This window comes from Megalopta genalis, chromosome 7 (genome assembly GCF_051020955.1).
Source record: "Megalopta genalis isolate 19385.01 chromosome 7, iyMegGena1_principal, whole genome shotgun sequence".
In the NCBI taxonomy this organism is placed as follows: Eukaryota; Metazoa; Arthropoda; class Insecta; order Hymenoptera; family Halictidae; genus Megalopta; species Megalopta genalis.
The window spans coordinates 7,178,976-7,205,623 of record NC_135019.1 but is presented as its reverse complement, the minus strand read 5'-3'; the positions used below and the strand labels follow the sequence as shown (position 1 = coordinate 7,205,623).

The following is a 26,648-nucleotide window of genomic DNA, read 5'->3' as shown; positions in this document are numbered from 1 at the left end:
ATTCAAAAAAATGGCACGAGTCTTACGCTTTCGCGATGGCAGCTGTGAAATAAAAAGAAAAAAATAGGCGCGCGCGCCTCGCGAGCAGTTTCAATCACATTATCATTTCCGGGGGAACAAAAGACTGCGTTCAGTTTCTAACGAGAAGCCTCCAGCCAAGCAGGAGACTAAAAGCTACCTGCTAACGCGTTGAAGATCGGACCTAGATGACTGCGCACGAATGTCGTTAACGTGTCTAAGACAGGCCGTGGCTCGGTCCGATAAGGTGCAGCAACGCGGTAAGAGGCCCGACCGCGTCGAGGGGAGAGAAAGAGAAAGAGAGAGAGAGAGAGAGAGAGAGAGAGAGAGAGAGAGAGAGAGAGAGAGAGCGACAGAGAGGGAGCGAGAGCGGGGCTACGCGGGGGTGTCGGGACGCGGAGGAGGCTCGGGTCGAGAGGAGGACTGGACAGCCTCCGATAAAGGGTCGTGCACCCCGAGCGGCACGCGTGGCCGCCGCTATCCCCGTGCATCTGATTTGCTGCGCCAAACCGCGGCTCGAGCACTGCGAATCGTACGTTTCCGAGTGACTTCGTCATGCCGCAATCCGACCAGCGTGAATCTTCGGAATTGATCAATCCGAACGGGACGAACCGAAACGGTCGCGTTCGTCGCGACATGTCGTCGCTCGCCATCGATCACGATGCACCTTTGACTCCGATTCGACGGGACCGCTCTGCTAACAGCGCAAACGGTCGAAAGAGCTATCGATTCGCTTCAATTTTCCCAGCGATGTCTTTAGCCCCGGTTTTTTGGCCAATAGAAATGTCGAGATGTTCTCGGCCATGTTCGAACGCATCTCACGAGTCCGATCGAACGTTGAATATATACAGTAATGTCCTCCTAATTGACGCTCGGATTATCCACAAAAATGGACAATTTTGGAAGAGGAGATACGATTGTTCGAGCCTTGTGACTCGTTCTTTATGGCTATCGATTGTCAACGACTATAAAAACGAGTTGCAAGGCTCGAATAATCGTATTTCCTCTTTCAAAATTGTCCATTTCTGTGGACAATCTGAGCGTCAGTAAGGGAGACATTAGTGTACAGTAATGACACTTAGATTGTGCAGAAAAATGGACAATGTGGGAACAGGAGATACGATTATTCCGGCTTTGCACCATGTTTTTATAATCGTTGACAATCGGTAACTATAAAAACAAGTCGCGAGGCTCTAATTCGCAAGGCTCCTCTTCCTAAATTGTCCATTTTTGTGGACAATCTGAGCATCAGTAAGGGAGACATTACTGTACAGTAATGACGCTTAGATTGTGTAGAAAAATGGACAATGTGGGAACAGGAGATACGATTATTCCGGCTTTTGCACCATGTTATTATAATCGTTGACAATTCGTGACTATAAAAATAAACCGCAAGGCTCGAATAATCGCATCTACTCCTCCCAAATTGTCCATTTTTGTGAACAATCTGAGCGTCAGTAAGGGAGACATTACTGTACTCGCTCACGCGTTACGACGCGAATTTGTACAACAACTTCCGAACGAAGCGTCTAGAAAACGAGCTGCAATGCTCGTACAACAATCGTATCTCCTCTTCCAAAATTGTCCATTTTTGTGCACAATCTGAGCGTTAATTAGAGAGACATTATTGTACTCGCTCACACGTTACGACGCGATTTTGTACAATAACTTCCGAACGAAGCGTCTACAAAACGAGCTGCAAGGCTCAAACAATCGTATCTCCTCTTCCAAAATTATCCATTTTTGTGCACAATCTGAGCGTCAATTAGAGAGACAATATTGTACTCGCTCACGCGTTACGACGCGATTTTGTACAATAACTTCCGAACGAAGCGTCTAGAAAACGAGCTGCAAGGCTCAAACAATCGTATCTTATCTTCCAAAATTGTCCATTTTTGTGGAGAATCTGAGCGTCAGTAAGGGAGACATTATATATATCGCCATAGGCGGTTAATCTACGAACAGAGCTGCCCGCAATTGTCGGGTGACTTAACGCGCGGCGATAAACGCGGGAAACAAAGAAATTACTTTTTCGTATCAGTGTTGATTCTTTTCGCTGTCGGTGGGGCTTGTTGGATCGACGCTGCCCGCCGATTATCGTTTCTGTTTTCACCGATCGTTTCTTTCGAACTGGCGCGTCTCCTGCCAGCCACGAGCAAAGAACGCAGCAGTTTCGCGATTATCTAACATACTCGCGCTTAAACCGCGCGGATCTTTCTAATCTCTTTGCACTTGAAGCCATTTTAACCCTCGGGGGACCAAAACTGTTTCCAGTTTACACACTACCGAGTCCGGACTGTTTTTCAGACGAAGAGAAATTTTTTACTGAAAATTTTTGTATCAAATACAGAGAAGAGATATTCATTTTTTAAATTAAACTTCGTTGATATATTTTCATCGAAACAATCGTGCCTATTCTTCCGATGTTTCCTGCCAGATTTTACGGTTTTGTTGATTTCTGCCGCGTGTATGGCGGCATTGGACCGTTAAGGGTTAATTGTAAATCTAAATTAACTTTTCCGACTGATAGTATTTCCATTTTATATGACAAAGTGCATTTTATGCGTATGAAACTGAGTCTTGTGACTCATACAACAGTTAGACTTTTAACAATCTTTTACATTTAAGCTTTGATAATGTTTTTATTTTAAATTATTTTGGCACGTAGTGCAACAATTTTAGCGGTGCTTCAGAGCCACTCGAGTGCAAAGGGCTAATTGTCCGTGTTGTGACTCATACAACAGTTAGACTTTTAACAATCTTTAATATTTAAGCTTTGATAACGTAAAAATTATTTTGACACGTAGTGCAACGATTTTAGCGGTGCCTCGGAGTCACCACTCGAGTGCATAAGGCTAATTGTCCGTCCAAGAAATCTCTAATTAAAAAAGCGACTTCGGTCAAACTGAGCCGGACGAAGATCTGACGCGTCGATTGCAGGCAACAAAAATCGTAAATAATACCACGACGTTGTCCAAATGTGTCCGACACATTGATTTTACAAAGTAATGTCCACCGTCTAATTATAACTATTACGAAATATTCTTTGAATCACCGTGATCCGCGGAGAGATTCGCGATTCGCGCGTGACGGACACGCGATAAAAACGCATCTGAACACAGGCTCCGCGCGACGGCACGGCGCGCGATCGGTTAATTACATTATTCAGTAACCTTCTGTAATTGATTAAGTATTTACTAATTGGTTGCCCACGCGGGCTTACGTCAGCCAGGCCGATCACCGATGCATATCAAAGAAGCTATACACACGGCGACGTAACTCCTCGCCACCTTGAGGAGCGCGCGCGATCAAGAAAACGAAAGCTCTCGAATCGGTAATATGCACTCACCATCTCTGGACATGCCGAGGCGTAGGCACTTTTGCAACCGACAGTACTGGCACCGGTTTCTGTTTACACGGTCGACCACGCAATTCTTGGCCCGTGGACATTGATAGTTAACGACCGACGACTGGGACCGCCTGAAGAAGCCTTTGCAGCCCTCGCAGGTGATCACGCCATAATGGACGCCGCTGCTCTTGTCGCCGCACACCTTGCACGGGATTATTTCGATCTGGGCTGAAAACAGAGAGATGCAGATTCAAGTTTAGTACGGCTGATCCGGCCCGATACGATGCGGTCTTAATGATAATAAACGGAACGACGACGCGAGACCTCCAGGAATTCGCTGATAAAATCGCGACAGCGACCTGTTTCGACGATTTAAACGATAGCGCGAACGATATAATTGCTGCTAGTTCGAGCTTGATTCGACGTTTAAACGAACTTTCGAACGCAACGTTTCTTCGATTTGATATCGGTTTTCAACGTATCGATGATCGATTCTTAGCGAACCGTCGATCGTTTCGTCCGTGTTGCGATGGCAGAGCGGATCAGAGAGGAAGGTGCCATTGTCTGGCACCTTGGTTCTCGCCTCGTCAAAGTTCACGACACCATCGGTCGTTCTCACAAACTATATTTACGGATAACCTTTCGATTGGGAGAGAATACTAGACCGTGGCCACCATTGCGGCGCGATCGTGGCTGCGTTTCAATGCACCATGAACGGGCCTGTTAGGGTCTCCGAGATTTCGTATCGCAATAATGGGGCGCGATAACGGGGCGATAAATTCACCGCGGTTTCCACTGTAAAATTAAGACGAAAAAAAACGAAGCGAGGCTTGTGCCACGGATCCCGACGAATAGAAAGAACTCTTTCATACGACCTATCCTAGATTCTGCACGTTGAAGCGTTGTCAATCGTTCTGAGCAGTAGATCCGCCATTCGACATTCTTTTAATTTGTTCGTTTATCTAATTGTAAGCGAAGGACGATGCTAATTTAGCTTGTCAAACTTTTGTTCGGCCGTGTAAATCTTAGACAGTGGATCTTTTAAGAGAATATGCAATTGCAGATGCTCGGAACCACTTATGGTTTTTTAGATAGTTTTTTAGACAGTTTTTTTAGACAGTTTTTTAGACAGGTTTTTAGACAGGCTTACTGTTTTTTAATTTCGAAATATTTCTAGACGCGATGAGGTCGTTGAAACATTTGCGTTGTTCATTTTTTTTCTAATTTAATTGAAATTCTGTGTTACGTTGCTGACATTTCGTCATTAGAGCAAAGACAGATATTTTGTAAGTACAGTGATGTCTCTCTCATTGACGCTCAGATTGTCCACGAAGATGGACAATTTGAGAAGAGCAGATACGATTGTTCGAGCCTTGCGGCTCGTTTTTAGAGTTACGAAGTGTCAGCAATTGTAAAAAATGAGCTGCAAGGCTTGAATAATCGCCCAAATTGTCCATTTTTCTGCACAATCTGAGCGCCAATTAGGGAGAAATTACTGTATGTTTTTTCTCTTGCAACGGAGTACAGTAATGTCTCCCTTACTGACGCTCAGATTGTCCACAAAAATGGACAATTTGGGAAGAGGAGATACGATTATCCGAGCCTTACGGCTCGTTTTTATAATTGTTAACGATTTATAAAAACTATAAAGACAAATCGCGAGGCTGGAATAATCGTATCTTCTCTTCCCAAATTGTCCATTTCTGTGGACAATCTGGGCGTCGATTAGAGAGACATTACTGTATTGACTCTCGCAAGGCGGTGGTTGTGTCAATTTTGATTATTTGAGTAGGAGTATATGAATCATTCACTCGACTACTCAATCATCGACAATAAAATAAAATAAATTGGAACAACAGAATCGGTATTAAGTAGACTGCGAATCTTTAAGCAAACTAAACATTTTCCAAAAGAATTGTGAGAAACGGAAATGAAGTAAATAAAAATTCTTTCTTCTAGTCACTTCAATAAACTGAAAATAGCGTAACTATATCATCAAACTCTTTCCAAGTCATCGCAATTTTACGTTTCAGCTACCCATTTTTATCCTAAACGCGGAAAATCCGCAGTCCAGTAATAAGTCTGCAATAAATATTTTGACGAATAATCGAGCCGTTTATTTTGAAAGTTGCATAAGTCACTTTACCGTAATGAAATGTGATGATTTTTTAATGTTTATACGAAATTATTTATACCGAGAAAAATATCAGTATCCTGAGATAACAAATACAAGTAAATCTTCTCGAAAGTAAGCATCCATATTTTTAGACGTGTTAAAACGCAAACCCTTAAATATATCGACTTAAAAGCAAAGTGACTTATGCCACGTTCAAAATAAACGGCTCAATCTCGACGAGTAATAATACTGCTCCGAATTATTACAAAACATCGCCAATAGCGTAGTCGCGAACACGGTCCTCCGTTCAAAGGGTAAATAAGAAAGATAAAAATACAACCCTGCGAAAGCGTTCGTAGAGCAAGAAAGTCGATTCGCATCCCGCAGGTAACAATACGATACGCAGCAACGCAACGAAGATTAAATACATATACATAGAACGATGCACTTATCGGCCGTGGCTCGTCTCGAGTACCTCGTATAGAATTGACTTGGAATCTACGGTTCTCCGAGGCGTTCTCCGGGCTCGGAATTTCCACGGGCACCCTCGTTCTCGACGTTTCCGGTGGCTGAGGGCTCGTGCTGTCCGCCCCCCAACTAGCTCCGCCGAATGTTGAGAGACTTCCCTCCATTTACGTTTCGCGCTGGCGTGTGTCATTTAAGAACTACACTAATAACTCGGTACGTGAACACATTACGGTGGTCAAACTGCGTCAGTCGTTGACGGTCATCCAGTCATCCCGGTCACTGTTCGCACACAACACATTCGACTTGTCAATCGCCGGCCGAGGCCGCGCCGGATCGTCGCGGGCGGATTCTCAAGACGTCCGATCGATCGTTGGATCGTGTTCCAGGCGAACCAGCACTGTCGGTGCACGACCTTGAAACGGTTTCGCACCGTTCCCCGCGAAACGACCGGGACAGAGCGTCGTCCCCCGGTGACAGTTTTTCTTCCGCGGTTCGAAGCCGGTCGCACGACGGTGAAAATTAGCGTTGACACGTGACCGGTTCCCCCTCGATCGATGGGGCCGCATGGGCGCGATTGCTTAGCGCCTGTTTCCGAAAGCACGCCGCAAGGCCGAGCCGCTGCTTCGACGTTCTGCGAAACGACATGTCGTCCGGAGCGTCGCACTTCCGGGGGGCGAAACCGCGCGCGGTGCCGCGAAATCGCCGCGGAACGTTATCGAGCGGACGGTCGAGGGGAGGCAGCTACACGTACCCGGGATTAAAAGTATTAATTCCGGCGTGCTCCCGAAAGTAATTTCCAGGCGAGCCTATTTATACGCCCTATAACCTGGATTTCGACCAAGAATACACCCCGCGATCTCCGCCCGAACCAACCCTAAATCAATCCGGCCTCGTGTCCCGCGCGGCATCATCGGCGGGAAGCACGCGACAAATTTTGTATTCGACCTGGGACCCCGCCGGCGCTCGTCGATCACTTCCTCCTCGGCCTGGATCGTGTTCGGCCGCGCGATAGCAATCGAAATAATCCGACCGCGAGGGGAGAGCCCCGGACGCCGGGGCGCTCTCGAAACGCGTGAAAATGGTTTCGCGATTCGAACAGCCGATTCGCGTCGACGAAACTTTTACCGAACGTATTCTTCCCCCGGAAACGGATCCGTTCGCCGTCGTGGCCGGCAAAAAAAGCGTTCGGAAACCAGGCGATAGGTGCACCGCGATGTCTCCGCGCTCTTTAAGAACACCGTTTTACGACCGGCGTCTCTCCGCTCGGCCGTAAACAGCAGCGTTACGCGGCTTTCAGGGATTTCGCGGAGTTCGCGCGCGCGATAAAAAGATTCGGCGAACATCGCGAGCTGGAGAGATAGAGCTAATACTCGATGTAGTTTCGATGTGGTCTTTCTCGCCGGGCGAATGTGTGTCACCACCGGTTGCCGCGAAATTTCTGATAAAGCCCCGACGTTTTATCAGCGGGAATCGCGCGGTGGCTCGCGACGCGTCGGTGTCGACACACGGGGCCGACAGGAATGAGAAAAATGCGAGAAGACTCCCCTGGGGAAAGGAGAGAAAGAGAAGAAATGCGGCTGCTGCAGTGGCTCCCGTTGCCCTCTATTTTCGTTCTCAGCTCGGTAACGTGTGCCTATATCGCGCTGCGAGGGCGCTAAAGCGAAAGAGAGGCGAGAGAGGGTGCCGCTGCCGTTCGACGGAGAGAGAGAGGGAGAGAGAGAGAGAGAAGGCGAACGAGAGAGCGAGAGAGAGAGCGGCGGCGAAAGATTCAGGCTGCCAAACGGAGAGAGACGGATGGAGACCGAGCGAGAGATGGAAAGGGAGAGACAGAGATATAGATAGAAAGGGAGAAAGAGAGATAGAGAGCGAGAGAGAGGGAGAGCTTGCGGTTCGCGTGTGTGCATCGCTCGTACAGGCCAGCCGAGCCGACTACTGTATTGGAGCGAAGAGGATTCGGTGCGGCTCGGCTCTGTATATTGTGCTTCTCTCGTCCGACAACTCTAGCGCCACGAGTAGCGTCGAGGCGCTTGCACCATACGGTCGAACATTACATAACCGAGAACGATGAACCCAGAGTACAGTCACCCGACACGCTCGCATCTTTGACGTGCGTCATGCCGTTGCCTCGAGGAGAGTGCAGCGCCGGCCACTATACCCGGAACTCCCGAAATCGAAGTCGCTTTGTGCCCCCTCCCTCCCACAGGTTCTCGCTTCGCCCGGCCGCCGCACCGTTCCTCCGCGTCTTTTACCTCCTCGCGCACCCCGCGCGCGCGTATCACCCGCTCGTTCACGATCACGCACACGATCACGGGCGCGCCGAACGTCTGCCGAGGTAAATACACGCGGGCCCGACAAAGCGACACCGTTTGCTAAATTGCGGAAACAGAGGGTTCCCGGCGTTCGATCCCGTCCGCTCGCAAAAGCCGCCCCCGCCGGACCCCGCGGGACCCCCCGCGGCCACCGTATAACCCTTGGACACCGTCCAAACCCGTCGACAGTGCGAGCCGGTCGCACCAGACGAACGCCGGGGATCCGCTCTACAAACCGAGACGAGTTTTTTTTTCCTTCGTCCGGCCGTGACTAGGCGCGTAGTTTCGGCCCGCTATCGGCGCCGATCGACGAACGTTTCCAACGCACCCGGCCGGCGAAACGATGCCCGGAGATTAGGCCGCCGCGCGCAGTTATCGGAATCAGTCGGCTGGATCGCGAAACGCGCGCGTCGCGGAGCCTCGGTTCTCGAGTGACCAGCGTCTAATTCCCCCGGCCCCCCCTCCCCTCCGCTTCTTCCCCCCGTCCGGACGGAAATAGATAAACGCTCGCGAATTATTTTGCTAAATGTCAGGCCCCGCGATCCTTTGTCCACGCGGCGGAGGCTCGCGCGTCGCCGCTCGTTCGCTTCGGCGAGCCGACGCGACCAGCTGGGTTCTGCCCTCTCCCCTCCCTCGGTCGCCCCCCCGGGGACGGCGGACCCCGCGCGGCGGGGCCGAGCGACGGATGTTGTGCGTCTCGAAATCGAAGAACTTTTGATTTACGTGAACGCCGCAGATGTTGCGGATTATGGGGAAAATAGAGAGACTGTGCGGCGCGAGAAACTTTTAACGCTCGACGAGAGAGTTCACGTCGAACCGGAAACATTGCGGTAAAATTGTGATTTATTACGATACTGTGTACAGATGGATGTTTTTCGATGACACCATGTTGTACAACGTTTCCCGTAGAACCGGTCGCTAGATTTACCTAATCGCTTCGGGATTTTGAAGAAGATCGATCTAAGCGAACGAAATGTAACGGAATCGCGAGCTTCTCGTTGAAACGGGAATTCGATGGTCCGATAATTCGTTATCGATAGCTTGCAGCGGTGGATGAATTTTGCGACCGGATTTGAAATCGGCGTGTCGAGATCTTACGGAAAATGATCTGTAACGTGTCACAAGAAGATTTAATTGTATATGGTATTGGATGAAACAGAGAACTTTGTTGGAATATTTCAAGTTGAACGTAAATTTTCGAGGTCGTACATTCATTTATGCTATATTTGTTATTTATACATATACTAACTAATGCTATAACTAATTATATAAGTATTGCTAACTATACTAACTAATTATATAATTATATGACTATAATAATAGTATATATATAAGTGTACATATAATATATTATATATGCTATTATTATAGTCATATAATTATGTAACATATATTATATATACTATTATTATAGTCATATAATTATGTAAAATATATTATATATACCATTATTATAGTCATATAATTATGTAACATATATTATATATACTATTATTATAGTCATATAATTATGTAACATATATTATGTATACTATTATTATAGTCATATAATTATGTAACATATATTATATATACCATTATTATAGTCATATAATTATGTAATTAGTTAGTTATATAGTTATATAATTCTTTATTATATATATTATATATACTATTATTATAGCCATATAATTATAATAATTAGTTAGTTATGTAGTTATATAATTCTTTATTATATATATTATATATACTACTTATTTATACATTTATATTATACTTTCTCTCCTCTTTAGTATAAAAAGCGTCATCGCTTTATCGCGTTTCTATCGAAAGTTCTTCGATTTTGACACAGCTTCGTCGCGACGCCCCACCGTGCGCCGCTCCGGGGTCAAATGACGTCAGTAAAAGAGAAGGCGACTATCTCGGCTTGTTATCCTGTCCCCAGGACACTGGCCCGCGGGGCAATCAGCGCGCGATTTTAATAGAGAGGATACCGGGGGGAGGGGGAAGAGGCTGAGAAAAGGAGCCCCGCTCGTCCGTCTATAAATCAGCGATACTTTGTCGCATTGTTCCTTATCGACTCCCTCGTTCCAAGTTCGATGCTTGAGGAGATTCCGCGCGGCGGATAAATAAATCGAGCCGGACAGCGAAAAGATACCGCTACCTACGAACCCGGCCGAGTCGAAACCAGTTAATCACGTAGACCCGTAACTTCTCTGGAACGGCTGCCTCGAAGATTTTCCAGAAAGAGAAAGAGAGAGAGAGAGAGAGAGAGAGAGAGAGAGAGAGAGAGAGAGAGAGAGAGGGAGAGAGAGGGGCAGGAAGCGGAGAAGCAAATGGAAAGAGGCAAACGGCGTAACCGTGGCGCGTCCGGAACTGTCGAACCCGAAGCTCTGGCTCGAAAGTGGTCGGCTGAAAATTTTAGGACGCGAATCTGCGAACGGCGCGGCCGCTCGCCTAACACATCCGGAAATAACGAAATCTGAACTACTTCCTTGTACCGTCCTCTTTCTCCCTCTTTCTCTCTCTTTCTCTCTCTCTTATTTCTGTTTCGCCGGTTGCCTCGGACCGCTTCCATCCGAGATAACCGCGAGGCGAGGGAGAAGGACTTTAAAGCGACGAACGGAGAACGGAGCCGGCGCGGCGCGGCGCGTCGTCAGATTTTATGGCGGAAATGAGAGAATCGGAACACGCGAAGTGCCGTGTCTGAAGAAGCCGTAATATATGTCTATCAACAACCTAGGCTCGAAACTTTCTAATTTCGGAGACTTCGATGCTGCTGCTGCTGCTGAAACTCGAGACGCGGCGCAACACTCCCCCCTACCCCTCCCCTTCCACCGTGAACCGAAACCGCCGCGCGGTGTTTACATCGGCGAAAATCGTGGAAAGATAGCGCCGCGATACCCCGCGCCGGATTAAAACTTTCAGCCGATCGCTCGGCTCGATAACTACGCTGCCTAGCCAGCGACGCTGACGCCGCCTCGCTATCTAACAAACGACGTTAGATTTACTACGCCGCCGGCGCTATCGTCGTCCGTACGCGCGCGCTCGCCGCACCGCGGCGGTGATCCCTCCGCGTCTAATGTTTCCACGATCAGTCAAGGTTCGCTCGAAAAGTAAAAGCTACCGTCGCCGCCGCCGTCGTCGAGAGGACGAACCGAAAGTTCCTACGATCGCGCGCGCGCGCGAGCGCGAGCGCACGAGCACGAGCGCGCGATTTACGCAGAATTCAGTAGAAAGTAGTCTTGGCCGCTAGACGGCAGACGCGATCTCGCGCGTCTCTGCATAAAAATTGGGCACGCAAGCGGCTTTGGACGCCGACGGCGCGCCGCTGAATACCAATCGGGAGAAACCTAGCGACCGCGACAAAGCGAAATAAGAAACGCGCGACGCGGCGCGGCGCGGGCAACGTGTCGACACGGTCTCCATAAGCGTAATACCCAATTGTCGGAGCGCGCGGCTGGTACACGGCAACTCTGTCTCGCATCATCTGTCGTTTAATGCCGACGGAGAGGGGAGGGGGAGGGGGCAAGCGTCTTCCAACTCGCGTCACCTATTACACGAACGGTACTGTCAACTTTCGAGCGCGGACCCGCTAATGGGTTTCGCAATATCCTTTTAGCCCCCGGGACCAGCGAGATCGGGGGGATCCTCGCGACCGAGCTGCTGGTCCTCGCAGCCGTTTATCGGACGATGATGCAATCTGACTCGGTCACCTTGGACACGATGCTTTGAGCCCTTCCCGTTTTCGAGTAGGTTTCGTAGGAGCGCGTGGGAAATCTACGAATTACAAACTGGAAAGTGAGATACTGTTTACCGAGAGTAAACCGCCAGCATGGTACAGTAATGTCTCCCTAATTGACGCTCAGATTGTCCACAAAAGTCGACGATTTGGGAAGCGGAGATACAACGATTTATTCGTGCCTTGCGTCTCGTTTTTATAGTTGTTGACAATTGGAGAGACAATCGGGGCGTCAATTGGAGAGACATTAGTGACACTCGTATTGTCCACAAAAATCGACTATTTGGGAAGAGGAGCCTTGCGAATTCGAACTTTGCAACTGACATAAGTTATAAGAACGAACTGCAAGGCTCGAACGATCGTATCTTCTCTTCCCACATTGTCCATTTTTGGTGGACAATCTGAGCGTCAATTGGAGAGACATTACTAACACTCAGATTGTCCACAAAAATCGGCAATTTGGGGAGAGGAGCCTTGCTAATTCGAGCTTTGCAACTGGTTTTTATAGTTATCGATTTTCAATAGTTATAAAAACGAGCTGCAAGACTCGAACAATCGTATCTTCTTTTCCCAAATTGTCCATTTTTGGTGGACAATCTAAGCGCCAATTGGAGAGACATTACTGACACTCGTATTGTCCACAAAAATCGACAATTTGGGAAGAGGAGCCTTGCTAATTCAAGCTTTGCAACTGGTTTTTATAGTTATCGATTATCAACACTCATAAAAACGAGCTGCAAAGCTCGAACGATCGTATCTTCTCTTCCCAAACAGTCCATTTTCATGGACAATCTGAGCGTCAATTGGAAAGACATTACTGAAGATAGCTGCTTGTGCCTGGTTTTAAAAAACCGAGGACGAAGATAGTCGAGTTCGAGCTTCGCGCGTATCTCGATTTGGAAAACGAAGATGTAAGATAGGTTCGAGATCGAATGTGTCAACTTTGGCGATGTTTCATGATCGCCGAGCGCCTGTTACGTTGGAAGGGGTGTTCCTGGGTGATTCGTCGCGGTGTGTCCCGATGGGACCAGGTCGCGGACGGTTCACAAATAGCCGATGGTTTTCACCGCGACAACAGAGAGTCTCTTGCGCGGCGCGAGTTGGTCGCGCGTGCACGCGAATCGTCGCGGAACGGCCGCGCAAGCGCCGCATGCAAAACAAACTCCACACTTAGAGGCGTGCCACACGGACGGATGCACGCGCGCACCGGGCCAGCGCTCGCGCGGCGGCTCGTCCGCGGGCGCGCGCACGCACACACAGAGAGGCCGGCCGATCACAGACACGTACACGAAGAAGGAGGAGGAGGAGGAGGAGGGGGAGGGACACAGAGAAACGGGAAGAGGTCGCGTGTTTTCCACCTGGAGCCTTTCCAGCGACGATGATCACTTTGTTGGCTGCACTTAACACGCACGAACGACACGCGGAATGCGGCACCGAACTCGCGGCGTTTGGTAACACGTTCAGCACAGCACCGTGGCCGCGTTCACCCACGGTGGACCAAACAAACGGCGATCGCGAGAGAGCTCGTCCGCGACGAAATTCCGGGACGAGCGAGGCACCGGCGTTGCTCGAACCGAGGTGACAACGAGCCGACTGCTGGAACAACAGTCGCCGGAGACGGAGAAAGGGGAGAAAGGAGAATGGACGGGCCCGGAGAAAGAAACGAAGAGGGCCAAACGAGGAAAATGCTGGTACACGCGCGCCGGAGAAACGACGGAGGCGAACGTACTCCTCGGCTGAGCCGGACCACTGGCACGCACGCACGCACGCACGCACGCACGCATGCATGCACGCACGCACGCACGCATGCACGCACACGTGTAGGCCCGCACACGCGCGCACTAGCCGAGCCACGATGCCTCCACGTTTCCTTCCTCCGCGGCAATTTCGGGAGCCTCTCACGCACTCGCACACACACGCACGATAGGTGGATCCAATCGGTCGTCCGGAACGCGGCGAGCCGCGCAACACGCGGTACATACACGTCCCGTCCCGTTCCGTTCCGTTCCGTTCCGTTCGGTTCGGTTCGTACTGGCGGCGCGCGTCACGCGATCGCGCTTCCTGCTCGGGCCCGCTCGGGAAAACTCGCGGAAACTCTGCGCGGCATGAATATATTTCGGGGGTTTGATGAACCTCCCGCGTTCAAACGCGAGTCATCGGGAAAGAAAGGAGACCGGCATGGAAAAGAGCGAGAGGGAGAGGAAGGAGAGATAACGCGGCCGGAGGGAGGAGGAAGGAGACAGAGAAAAGAAACAAAGAAAAGGGGAGGGGGAGAGCGATATAACGACAGAGATAGACAAAATGGAGGGGGAAGGAGCGGGAGTGAACCGAGGAAAAAAAGAACCGAAGCCAGATAGTTGGGGAAGAGAGAGAGAGAGAGAGACAGTGAGAATGAGAGAGAGAGAGAGCGAGAGAGAGAGAGAGAAAGACGGAAACAGAAAAAAGGGGGAGGGGATCGGGAACGAGGGGGACAGAGAAGGAATGCTAGACGGGAGTGAAACGGAGAGAGGTGTTTTTCGGGGACCGGCGTTAGCGGGTTGGCATCTCACAATATGTCAGAACCCCCCGCGCCCCCCCGTCATAGAATGACGCTGCGTCGGGTCACTGAACTGTGCGCGCCTCCGCCGATGATGGCCGAGTGCCTCACCCTTCGCTCTCCCCACCCGCTCGTTTTGTCGGCGCCCCACCACCCTCGCAAGCCGAGTATCGGCGGGCAGAGGCGAGCGAGACCGAGCGACCGAGCCGAGTAATTATCGCTTGCCGTGGAGGGCCGACGGGCCGCGGAAACGGCCGAACGGTATCACGAACGCGTTTCGGCGCGCTTTCCGATCTGGTCTCTCGTGGCGCGTCGCGTCTCCTCGCGTCGCCACTCGCCACCGATGCCGCGTTAACTTTATTAGTGGCGGCTCGTTAAGGGCACCGGCTCCTAAATACACGTGCGTATCGTGTTTCCCCCTCGGGCGGTGTTCGGAAACCGCGGCCCCGGAAAGTTTGTCTTTCAGGGATGACCGTCCTTGCCCCGACGCCACCGCCTCGACTAATTAAAGAACCACGAGGATGGTTTACCGTTTGTTGCCGTTCCGTTTACGAGCACGGCTCCGATTGAGCCGAAAGACGGATAATGGAATTAGAGACGATGCTCGACAAGAGTGGCGTCTTTACGAGCAGTTCCTTTTCCAATTAACGACCGTCAGCCGGCGTTTTTTATCGCCGCAAGTGCAATCCGAATGGGACCGAGGGGTAGGCGCGTCGCTCTTTTATGGCCACGCTTCCGCGTTTATCGAGCCACCCCGAAATAACGCGTTCGGATTCTATATTTATTAGCCGATGGTAACGCGATACTATGATGGACGACGAATTTCGAGTTCCCCCCGCTGTTACAATGTCGCGGCCGGAAGACGCGGAAACGCCGGATCGCGTCGCAGCTTCTGCCGCATCACCGGCTCGTCGCCGCGGACGCGTCGCAACTCCTACGTTTCGCAACTGCTGCTTACCGAGTGGACTATTGCATCTTGACCGGCGCGGGATTGCTACACGGCGCGTAACAATCGGTTTGAATTTATATTCAGTGTTAATGCGATTCTACGATCGGCGTACGCTTTAGGCATTTGTGCCAAGGTCACTTTCGTTTTTGTCCCGCGCATAATGCACTTAATGCAACACGGCGCTCGCTCGCTCGCTCGCTCATTGAAGGGCTTTCGATCGGCCGATCAGCCGGTTTTTCCGATTAGCTTCGCAATCGCGGATCGCATCCGACTGGTTCGTACGCCACGCGGCGATTCCCGGCGGCTCTCCCAGCCGGGCAATCACGTTTTCCAATTAACCGACAAAAATGTCCGTAACGTTTCCATTTGTTCTTAGATCCCCCCATTGATATTATCATCACGCAACGCCGGTGTCCTTCGACGCCCCCCCCCCTCCCGCCTAAACGCTGGCGCACATGTGTACGTACACGTATATTCCAGAAACCTCGTCCACCGTTCGGCCCACCCGGCACGAATTTTCGTGCCACGATCGCGCCTCTCTCCTATACGCGCGATCCCGTACGCCGTTTTACTTTTCTTTTTTTTCTCTTTTTCGACGCTCCCCCTCCTCGTCGATCGTTCCACGATTTCCGTGGCTCATGCTCGCCAACCCCGATCGCCCCCCTCCCCTCCCCCGCCAGGCCACCTATTTCCAAATAACTCCTTTAGAGGTTCGTTCTTTCTCTTGGACACGCGCGCGCCTCTCCCCACCGCGTTCTCCCCCCACCAGCGGCGAGCTTTGATCCCCATCCTTGTCCCTCCATAGGCTCGCAGCTCGCCCCACCGCGGTGTTATTGTCTCTGCCCCAGCGGCCGCGGGCATCGCTTCCTCTCACTTCAAGCCGTTCCCTCGGTCGTCCTCCCCCCTCTTCCCATGTCCCTTTCGCTCCTTCTCTCGTTTATTGCATAACCGTGCACGAGGTTGCCAACCTGCACCGCGTAATACTCTATAAATACGTTTCGCAAATAAATAATCGCCCCGGCGATATGTCTCCTCGCCGTCGGTTCCAGTGGTTCGCGCGCCGACGGCGACACAGTCGTCGTCGTTCGCCGCGCTGGAATTTACACGATGAAATGGCCCGATAGCTGGGACCGATAAGCGGCGAACACCACGATAAGCGGGCCGAGGAACGCGCGCGTTCGCGCTTCTGCACGCGTGTATACGCGCCCGCCCGACTTGCCGGTGATGCGTGCACGCATCCGACGAGATCCTCCGTTTCTTGCTTTCGTCCGACGTCGGCGACGAGGCGACGTCGTCGTCGGGCGAAAACACCCGAGAAATCCCGTTCAACGTCGTTCAACGTCGCTCGAGTAGGTATTCGGAGACGGGGCTGATCGATACTCTCTCTCGCGCGCGCGTTATGTAATTTCGGCCCGGTGTTTCCTTCTCTTGACACCCTCTAATGAGACACCGGCTCGCAGCGATCGCGCGCCGTCTTTGTTGTGCCGGAGAGAGGCCGGCTTGAAAAAATGAATGGGGAGCACGGTAAAATATAATTTGCGTGATAAATTAATTAGCAGATGGGCGAGGTGAAACGGTGCACCGGGGACAATGCGTTCGAAAAGTTAGCGCAACCCAGTTAGCTCTGTTTGCCGTTCGAACGGGTTTTGCAGACCGACGCGGAATTCGCGAAAATTCGACGCGAGGGGTTTGCTTGCGATTTTGGTCCACCGTTCTCTCAACTCGCGCGCGTTCTTATTGACAAATCGAGCGATCTTCGGATATTTTAAGACCGTTCAATGTTGCGTTCAAGTCAAGAAACATTTAACCCTTTGCGCAGGAGTGGTGACCCCGAGGCACCGCTAAAAGATGTTTATATCACATTCGAAAATAATTCTTACATCGAGAAAATTTAGATTTGACAAATTGTTAAATTTGTTATTATAATAATTGTTATAATTATATATAATTATATATAATTGTTAAATTGTTGTATAAGTCACAAGGACTCGATTTCGCACGCATAAAATGCGCTCTGTCAGATAAAATAGAGACAGCGTAGATCAGAAAAATCATTTTAGATTTTCAGTTAAAATGGCTCAGAGTGCAAAGGGTTAAAAGTTGATTTAAAGATGTAGCATTAACCCTTGACCGGCGGATTATTTTTACAACTGTCGAATAAATTAATAAATGATACTATAAAGCAATCTAAACATACTCTGTTACATTGTTGTCAAAAAGGTCCGCCATTGGAGCATTGAGTCGACAGCCAAGTACAGTAAATTCTCCCTAATTGACGCTCAGATTGTACACAATAATGGACAATTTGGGAATTTCGAGCCTCGCGAATCGTTTTTATAGTTACCGGTTGTCAACAACTGTAAAATAAACATAAATAAATAAAATAAAATAAATCGTATCTCCTCTTCCCAAATTGTCCATTTTTATGCACAATCTGATTGTCAATCAGGGAGAATTGACTGTATTGACAAAAGATACTGACGACCCTAACACCGCGAGACAACGCGTTACATTATTAAAAATGTTAAGAACGTCTAGAAATTGCTTCGGAAAAATGCTTTAAAAAAAATTAACCACCGACTAAGGACACAAACGAATCCAAACAGGTACTGCGATCCGCGAAATCGTGTACGAAACTGATAAAGATTGATAAAGATTGACAAATGAAGTTATAAATGATCTATAAAACATAGTCGTATTTTTGTCGAAAGGGTTCGGCGTCCGAGTGTGAAACGGAACAGTGGAACATGCATCTCCGCCGCGCATTTTGGCTCGGAAGATGCGCTACGCGTGTGTGACTCGTTATTCCGCGGAAATAGGCTGAATAGTAGATCGGACCGTTCCGAAAACCGCTCAACTCGAGCGTAGTTTTCGAAAAGCGTAGTCGGAAGATTCGTCGCCCGCCGAAAAGTTCCGCTCGATAGAGGCGGGGCGGGTTGCATAACGGGAATCTTCGAGGCCCCTTTGCAATGCAAACTTGTTTCAGTTTCGTTCCTTTTACTCGGCGATACGGCGAGGGGTAATTCGGCGTCGGTCTCGCGGCGCAGAGGAGGAACACGGCGCGCCTTTTAGCGTGGCGCTCGATGCCCGTTTATGTACCGGTCGAAGGCCGTGCCATAAATGGTGAAAAATCGGCGGATCCAGGCGGCGGAGCCGGCGCGAGTTGAACTCGGAATCGCGAAGGATGAGCCGCGAGCCAATCCCGAGCACGCTGCTGATCAGCTGTCGGGTAAATTTACACCAGGTGAATCAGAACTTGTTCCCCGTAAGAGCCGCTCCGCGCGTTTTCTCGCCGCGCCGCGCGGCGAACGCGGACGGAACGGCGCGGCGCGGCGCGAGGATGTCGAAACATCGCCTTCGATCGGCCGTAACTCCGTAAAGCCCCGAGACTCGGCACAAATTACTCCGGCCGAAGTTGATGTTTATTTCCATGACACTTAGGAACTCGCCGCGAAGTTTGCCGTCCCCGCGCGGCCCCCTGCCCCCTTCTCCCCCCGACGACGACGAATGATGTCAGACATCCTAGCGAGGAAACGAGTGACAGCACTAATTCGCGCTGTCCTCCGCGATACGCTCCAGCGGAGTGCCAATCGTCCGAGCGTCTCGCCAGTCCAACAAGACAAGACAATTCATTTTCGGCCGATCGTTGAATCCTTTGCGTCTATTTTCAATTCGGCACGGCTTCCACGAAAGCGGGAATGCGGCTCGCTCTCTGCGGACCAATGACACCGGCTTTGCGGAATCGGTGGTGGGGGAAGCAACGATTTTATGACGCTACATAAAAACGTCGAGCACATATTTATCCAGATTTTTATTGCAACGCACGCGCAATGAAACTTTATCGAATAAATTCCCCGTTGGATCTTTGTAATTTCAATGATCGTTAAATCGAAGAATTCGGAACGTGTCGAAGTGACGCGGTTATTTATCGGTTCTGGATTTCGGTTACAGCGCCGTTTTATGCAGCAAATACGTTGCATTTCCTTCGGATATTAAGCAATTAGCTGTTTTATAGACGAGTACATTACTAGATCGCGGATTTTATGCGTTTATGGTAAAAATGAATTGTTGAGATGTAAAATTGTGAAGGCGCAAGAAGAATTTAAAGGTTTGCAGAATTATTGGCAGAGGCAATTTATTCTCATTTGATTTCTGTTTCTTTCAATCGATGTAGGAAATTTTTATTTTGCACGAAGATCCGTTGTCTAGTCGTAACACAAAATGTCGCCGCTTCGTCGTGACGATTATAATCGTCAGAATCAACAGAATGAACAGCTGATTGGTTGAGAAGGATATACACTTTGATATTTTTGATTAAATTATATATTTTCATAAAAGTATTGTATTTAAACGAGATCTGAAGAAAATCGAGCATATGCGGTGCAATTACAGTAAATTTTCCCTAATTGGCGCTCAGCTTGGAAACAAGAATAGACAATTTGGAAATAATCGTATCTCCTCTTCTCGAATTGTCCATTTTTGCTTACAAGCTGTGCGTCAATTAGGCAGAATTTACTGTACCAGACTGCGAACCATTATGCAACAAACGAAAGTTAAATAAACATTTATTTTCTTCCGTAACATTTATAACAATTTGAAAAAAAATCTACCAGCACTGTTAAATTTATCCTTTGCATTTACTGTTCTCTAATATGCCTACGCGCTTTTGACATGAATGCACAAAATCCGCAGTCTAGTAATTACATATTGTAATAACAATTTTTAAACAAATTGCAACCGCTATCCGGTTAAAAATATAGATTCTACATACACCTAAATCCTACGTACACCCTTACACCTATCCTACGTACACCCTTTTTAATCATCCATAAAGTATAAATGTAACTCGTAATATAAAAGATATAGATAAATTGATAGATATATGTCTGGTTGGAGTAAAAATATATGGGAATAGTCTTAATAAGTTTAAGTTTAAAATAAGAATAATTATAGTAACGAAGATGATTAAATTCGGGTAGAAGAATTTTTTTGATAAGTCTAGGAATTCTATTATAATATAATTACAAAAAGAAATAGATAAAATATTAAATCGTGAAGGAATTAATCAATAAGATCAATTTAATAATATTAGAGGGATGATAATCGAGATTCGGTTAAAAGATACAATTTTTCTTGAGGGGTCAAAAATTGAAAATATACAGGGTTCCCCGGAAAGAATCATCCGATTTCAAAAATTTATATTTTAAAAAATTACACACAGAAAATTATAATTCAAACACGAATATAACGGAAAAATGTGCGAGTTTTACTTTTCATTATTTTTTTCTCATGTACCAAACCGTTGGATTGGTCGCAGTTCATCCGATAATATGGTTCTACACAGTTGGCCTCCGAGATCACCCGACCTAACCCCATGCGACTTCTTCCTTTGGGGATTTGTGAAGGATCTTGTCTCTGTACCACCTTTACCTACAAGTGTAAATGAACTGAAAAAACGCATTTGTGATGCTGTACAAACAATTACCAGAGATACATTGCACCGTGTTTGGCAAGAACTTTCATATCGCAATGATATCATACGTGCAACGAAAGGAAGTCATATTGAACGCTTGTAAACAAAAACTCACACATTTTCCCGTTATATTCGTGTTTGAATTATAATTTCCTGTGTGTAATTTTTTAAAATATAAATTTTTGAAATCGGATGAGATTCTTTCCGGGGAACCCTGTATCATTAGAATCCATAACAGTCTCGGAAGCCGAGGCCGATATCGCAACGGTTCTCCAAACCCTGATCCAAGCACCGCGTTTGAACGTTGGACATTCGATTCGATCGGTTGGCAAGAACGCGGAGGCATAAACCGGCGGTCTCGTTATTCCCACCTCGCAACCGGCCGCAACGCGATTTGCATACCGTAATTGTCGGAAAGAATCGGCAACGCGGCCGGCGCAATCCTTCCGCGGCAGGATCCAGAATCGGCGTTTTATCCGCGGCGCTTCTGGGGCAACTTCTCGCGACCCTTCCGACTCGCTCCCAGACAATAACAGTGTTACGTAACTTGTGACTTAATCCGTCGGCGTTTAAAAGGGTGACGCGGCGAACAGCCGAGCCCGCCGCCGCGCGCCCGGCTTAATGATAATTGTTCCGCGGAGGTTTGACGCGATGCACCTGCTCTCCGGCCGCCTGAAAATTTCACGTACCGCGTGGCCGTTTTCGCCGCGACTCTCTCTCTCTCTCTCTCTCTCTCACGGATTCGGCGTTGAACGCCGGGAAACCGGAGACCGGCCGCCGCTCCTCCGTTCATCCGAGCATCTTTTTATTGCGTTTCCTCTCCGCTGGTACGCCGCGGCGGGGCTCGCAGACAGCCGCCGTTGCGTGCAGCCGCCGAAGCGAGCGAGCGCGCGCGCGCGTTTGTCGTCGGCAGTCGCGAGCGGCGTGAATCTCGGGAATGAATGTAGGTCAGGCTATAGAATAATCAGCATGGAGGTAGGTTCTTATGAGCCACGGTGCAAGCGTTCCGCGCGCTTTTAATATTTCGCTCCTTTCTTCGCCCTTCTTTGACTCGCCGCATACACATTCGCGGAACTACCAAAGCGCGCGCGGCAGACTGACTTGCCGCGGCATTTTTTTTCTTCTCCTTCTTTTTCTTCTTCCCTTCCAGCGAGCGACCAACGCTCGCTGGAAGCACGATTAGCGGATCGTCCGGCTGCGACGCGCAGATTCTATCTAGGTTACCGATACTACACCGTTCGCTATCGTCTCTCTTATCGTACGCAGAGAAAATATTGTGTCTGACGCGGCAAAAATCGAGCTACCTCCTTTTCTCGGAACATCGGCGACCGACCGATCAGAATGTACAGGGGCTGGACAAGATAGCGCGGGACGGTGGATGTGTATGTTCGACGGGTTGGTCGTACGGGTCGGTAGCCGTGAAAAATTGTACGCCAGCCATATTCGGGGAAACGATGGCGGTCAGCTGGAGAGCCGTTTTGAAACGTCAACGTTGAAACCTTGATACGTCGACTTTTTCGTATCCCGAACGATCCTATTCCCTGGAGGATATGAGCTAGGTGGTAATACTAATCTCGACGACGCTTCGAATTCGAGCGTCTTCTGCTTTTGAACGGGTGAATCGATTATTAATCGCAAACGTAAATAGATATTCAATCGAAATGTGCCGCTTCAGGTACGATCGACTTAATTAACCGATAAGCTAATATATATATAATATAACACTATTATGTTATATAGTTGTAACATTATTTTATTATATAGTTTTGTCATTATTTTATTATATAGATTTGTTATTACTTTATTATATGGTTGTAACACTATCTTATTATATAGTTGTAACATTATTTTATTATATAGTTTTATCATTATTTTATTATATAGTTGTATCACTATTTTATTATATAGTTGTATCACTATCACATTATATAGTTGTAACATTATTTTATTACATAGTTTTATCATTATTTTATTATATAGTTGTATCACTATTTTATTTATCACTATCATATTATATAGTTGTAACATTATTTTATTAAATAGTTTTATCACTATTTTATTATATAGTTCTATCACTATTTCAATATATATTTGTATCACTATTTTATTATATAGTTGTGTCACTATTTCAATATATAGTTGTATCACTATTTCATTGCATAATTGTATCACTATTTCATTGTATAGTTCTATCACTATTTTATTACATAGTACTATCACCATTTTACTAAATCTACCGTTAGCAAATGTCCAGTATCGAGCTACGCGCTAATACTAATCTCGACGACACTTCGAATTAGAGCATCTTCTGCTAGTGATGAATAAATATTCAACCGAAACATGCCACTTCAGCTACGAACATCTTAATCAGCCGATAAGCTGAAATACCGGGTCCTATTCAAGGTATATACATGGTGTCCCAAAATTATGGTATTTCCAAGAAATGAGGAGTTCTTAAGGTGATTCGAAGTAACTTTTTCCTTTACAAAAATGTTGTCCGAGGCATCGTTCACGAGTTATTGAGGAAAAACACTGACCAATGAGAGGCGAGCACGATTGGCGCTAGACGTCCGAGCTAACGAGCGCACGAAGCCCAGTTCCGCTGATTGGCTCGGCCGCCTAGCGTCAGACGAGCTCGCCCCTCATCGGTCATTGTTTTTCCTCAATAACTCGTAAACGATGCTTCGAATCGCATTTGCGCAAAGGAAAAAGTTACTTCAAATCACCTCAGGAACACCTAATTTTTCGGAAATACCATAATTTTTCGATACTCTGTATAATGATGTATATACCCTATTATATTATTATTATTATTTTATTATTATTATTATTATTAATGATTATATACCCTATATAACGATAATCACCATTAAAACGCTCCATTTGTTATGGCACAACTATTCCGACGGCAGCTCGGAACGCGCGAATCCGGAGCCGGTCCCCCGCCGCCTACGCCCGTGCATTTCTGGCTAAAGATACACGGCGCGAAATATAGAACGGCGATCTCCGGAAATAAGGAGCAGATTACGTAGCGGCGGCAGACGCGATGCAGATTTCATCGGCTGCTAGACGTCCGAACTTCCGAGCGATCGGTCTTCGAACGCCTACGACCCGTCTCTCTCGGGTCGGCAGCACGAGAGGTGCACGCGACGAAACGACGTCCGATCATCACCGGAAATAAGGAGACCGTGCGGCCGAGAAGTTGGCGCGCGGATTTGATCGGCGAGGGCCATCGGATGCTAACCATCATCGAACGGTAACCATCGAATGGTAACCATCGAACATGGTCCGCCCACGCCGGCGATCCACCCGTCGCCTACGATCGCCGCGCCGAGGAGGCAGAATCCACTGCGACCGGTACGACGAAACTCGAGGATGACCGATCTCTCGTGGACACGATGATTACGTAATGGTATGACGCGGGAACGGGGAGCAGAGCGAACGGCCCTTGGGGCCACGTAGAGTGCGCAACTGCGAAGGAGTCCCGCTCGGCCGCAGACAAGAATGACCGTTACAGTTTCCTTAAGCGAATTCAGATGTAGCAACGCTTGCGACATTGCCGCGCCGCGGCGGCAGCAGCACGCAGGGCTCCGCTTCGGTTCGGCCCCCGGAGCGGAGAGGAGCGGCGGTCGATCGATGGCCAACCGGTGCCAAGATCGTCCGAAAAGATTTTTGAATTCGGGCCGCGCCGCGGGCCGGACGTGAATAGCTCGGAAACGCATCGGCCGATTCAGCCCGCTAAACATTGTCTTCCGTTTCTCGCGGCCATTCATTATGTATTTTCGTCGCGCGCGCGATCGGGAACGAGCGAGCGAGCGAGCGGACGAGCGAACGAGCGGGACCGAGGCTCTGCGTTCTGCTGCGGACGCGTACATCACGGATAAATTGTAGCCCGTTACGCGCGGATTTATCGCGTCAGTTACGCGGCGCACCGGTCGCTGATACTGGAGCTGATTTGCATCTCGTTGTCGGCGAGCCGGCCCGGTGAACGACGACGCTCCGCGTCTCACGGCGACGCTCGATAACTCGTCACTCGAGAGAAGACGGCCGCCCGCCGACGCTGACGGCGACTTTTCATCAATACACCGATGCCGGTAGTTTCTAGGCAGTTTCAACCGTAAGAATCGATCGACGTGTATTTCCTGCCTCGGGAACGGTTGCACGCGCCTCGCCGCTCCGCGCCGCGCCGCGCCGCGGCCGGCGGCGTCGCGCTCGAACGGTGCACGCCGGATAGGCGAAACGCTAAAAACTCGCTGAACAACGCTGTCATGCAACTGATACGCAATTTTCCGTCGACCAAATTATTTCCTTTTTTCGAACGCGTACCGGCATGAAAAGTCTGCGCGATCAATGCGCCCCGGGTTTCGCATGTTCATGGTGTAAATGGCTGCTGGGAATTCGCATGGGAATGCCGATTTGGTTGTTTCAGGTTATATCGCGTCTTCTGTATTTCATTGTTTCAGCGTCTGAAAGCTGCTGGGCTCGGGAAAATAGATTTTTGAAAGAGTATATATTATAGTATAAATATATACTCTTTATTTTATTGTATAGTTCTATCACTATTTCAATATATATTTGTATCACTGTTTTATTATATAGTTGTATCACTATTTCATTGCATAATTGCATCACTATTTCATTGTATAGTTCCATCACTATTTTATTACATAGTACTATCACCATTTTACCACATAATTCTATGACCATTTTATTGCACGGTCTATTACTGAATCTACCGTTAGCAAATGTCCAGTATCAAGCTACAGGCTAATACTAATCTCGACGACGCTTCGAATTCGAGCATCTTACTTTTCTTTTCATATAGCAAATAATATTACTGTTACATAGGAATAGCATTTCAAATATATTTAACTACATAATATATTACTACTACTATTAAAATATATTTAACGACATCCATGTGTAATTGCTATCACAAAAAAGTTTATTTGTTAAATTCTGCATTAGCTGAGAAGACGAATATTATATATATTAATATATAATATATATGATATATATATATATATATATATAAAATAATATTTAATATTATTTAATATTATTAATATTATTAATATTTAATATTATTATAATATAATATAATAATATTTATAGTCTATCTATTATTTCAAAATTCTATCTTTAACCAGTCCTGAAAAAAAACTGGTAACCGTATTTCCTGGAATGACATTCAGTCAACAATGTGTTAATTCTACAATTGAACATTGAAATAAGTGTCTATGCATCGAAATAATCGCAACGGAGTCTTTACAGACTGACACGGCTGATTCTACATGCTAGAACGAGTAGAAAATAACCGGTAACATTTCCTGATTTGACGCTTCGTTTTCGAGACAATTAAGTCCGAAGATTCGTCGAGTAAGCGTGCCAGTATTAGCGAGAAGTAGATCCGTTGTGCCATGATCGGACGCGCCAGCCGAATCCCCTTCAATAAGCGCGCGTATGCGACGAATTTTCCAACTGGATTATCTCGAAAACGAAACGTCGACTGAAAAAATATTATTCATTCTGTTTCACTAATTCTTGTATGATTTATCTTGAATCGCTATCTAGATACCGCAGATTTGACGCATTCGTGGCAAAAATGGACAAATGAAATACGAAACGTTAGGAAGATGAAAAGAGTTCTAAAATATTGGTACATTATCCTCGATCTACCAGAACCGTCAACGATAGGATCAAACTATC

General features: G+C 47.9%; 1 protein-coding gene and 1 pseudogene across 9 annotated transcripts in view; both read right to left on the bottom strand.

The window, feature by feature from the left end:
• Window positions 1–26,648, bottom strand: part of Hr3 (nuclear hormone receptor 3 ROR-beta) — a 274,259-nt gene that overhangs the window by 35,277 nt on the left and 212,334 nt on the right. For 8 of the 9 annotated variants that reach the window (XR_004492502.2, XM_033485624.2, XM_033485619.2 and 5 more), the window contains one exon: window positions 3,368–3,595. Coding sequence is in view for 8 of the 9 variants with exons in the window: in XM_033485624.2 (XP_033341515.1) it covers window positions 3,368–3,595 (228 nt within the window). In the remaining variant the exon portion in view is untranslated. Of the gene's footprint in view, window positions 1–3,367; window positions 3,596–5,958; window positions 6,583–13,339; window positions 13,431–26,648 lie in introns of those variants that run through there. The other variant, XM_033485622.2, reaches the window with a different exon arrangement.
• On the bottom strand, window positions 9,940–25,622 carry LOC143259897 (uncharacterized; annotated as a pseudogene).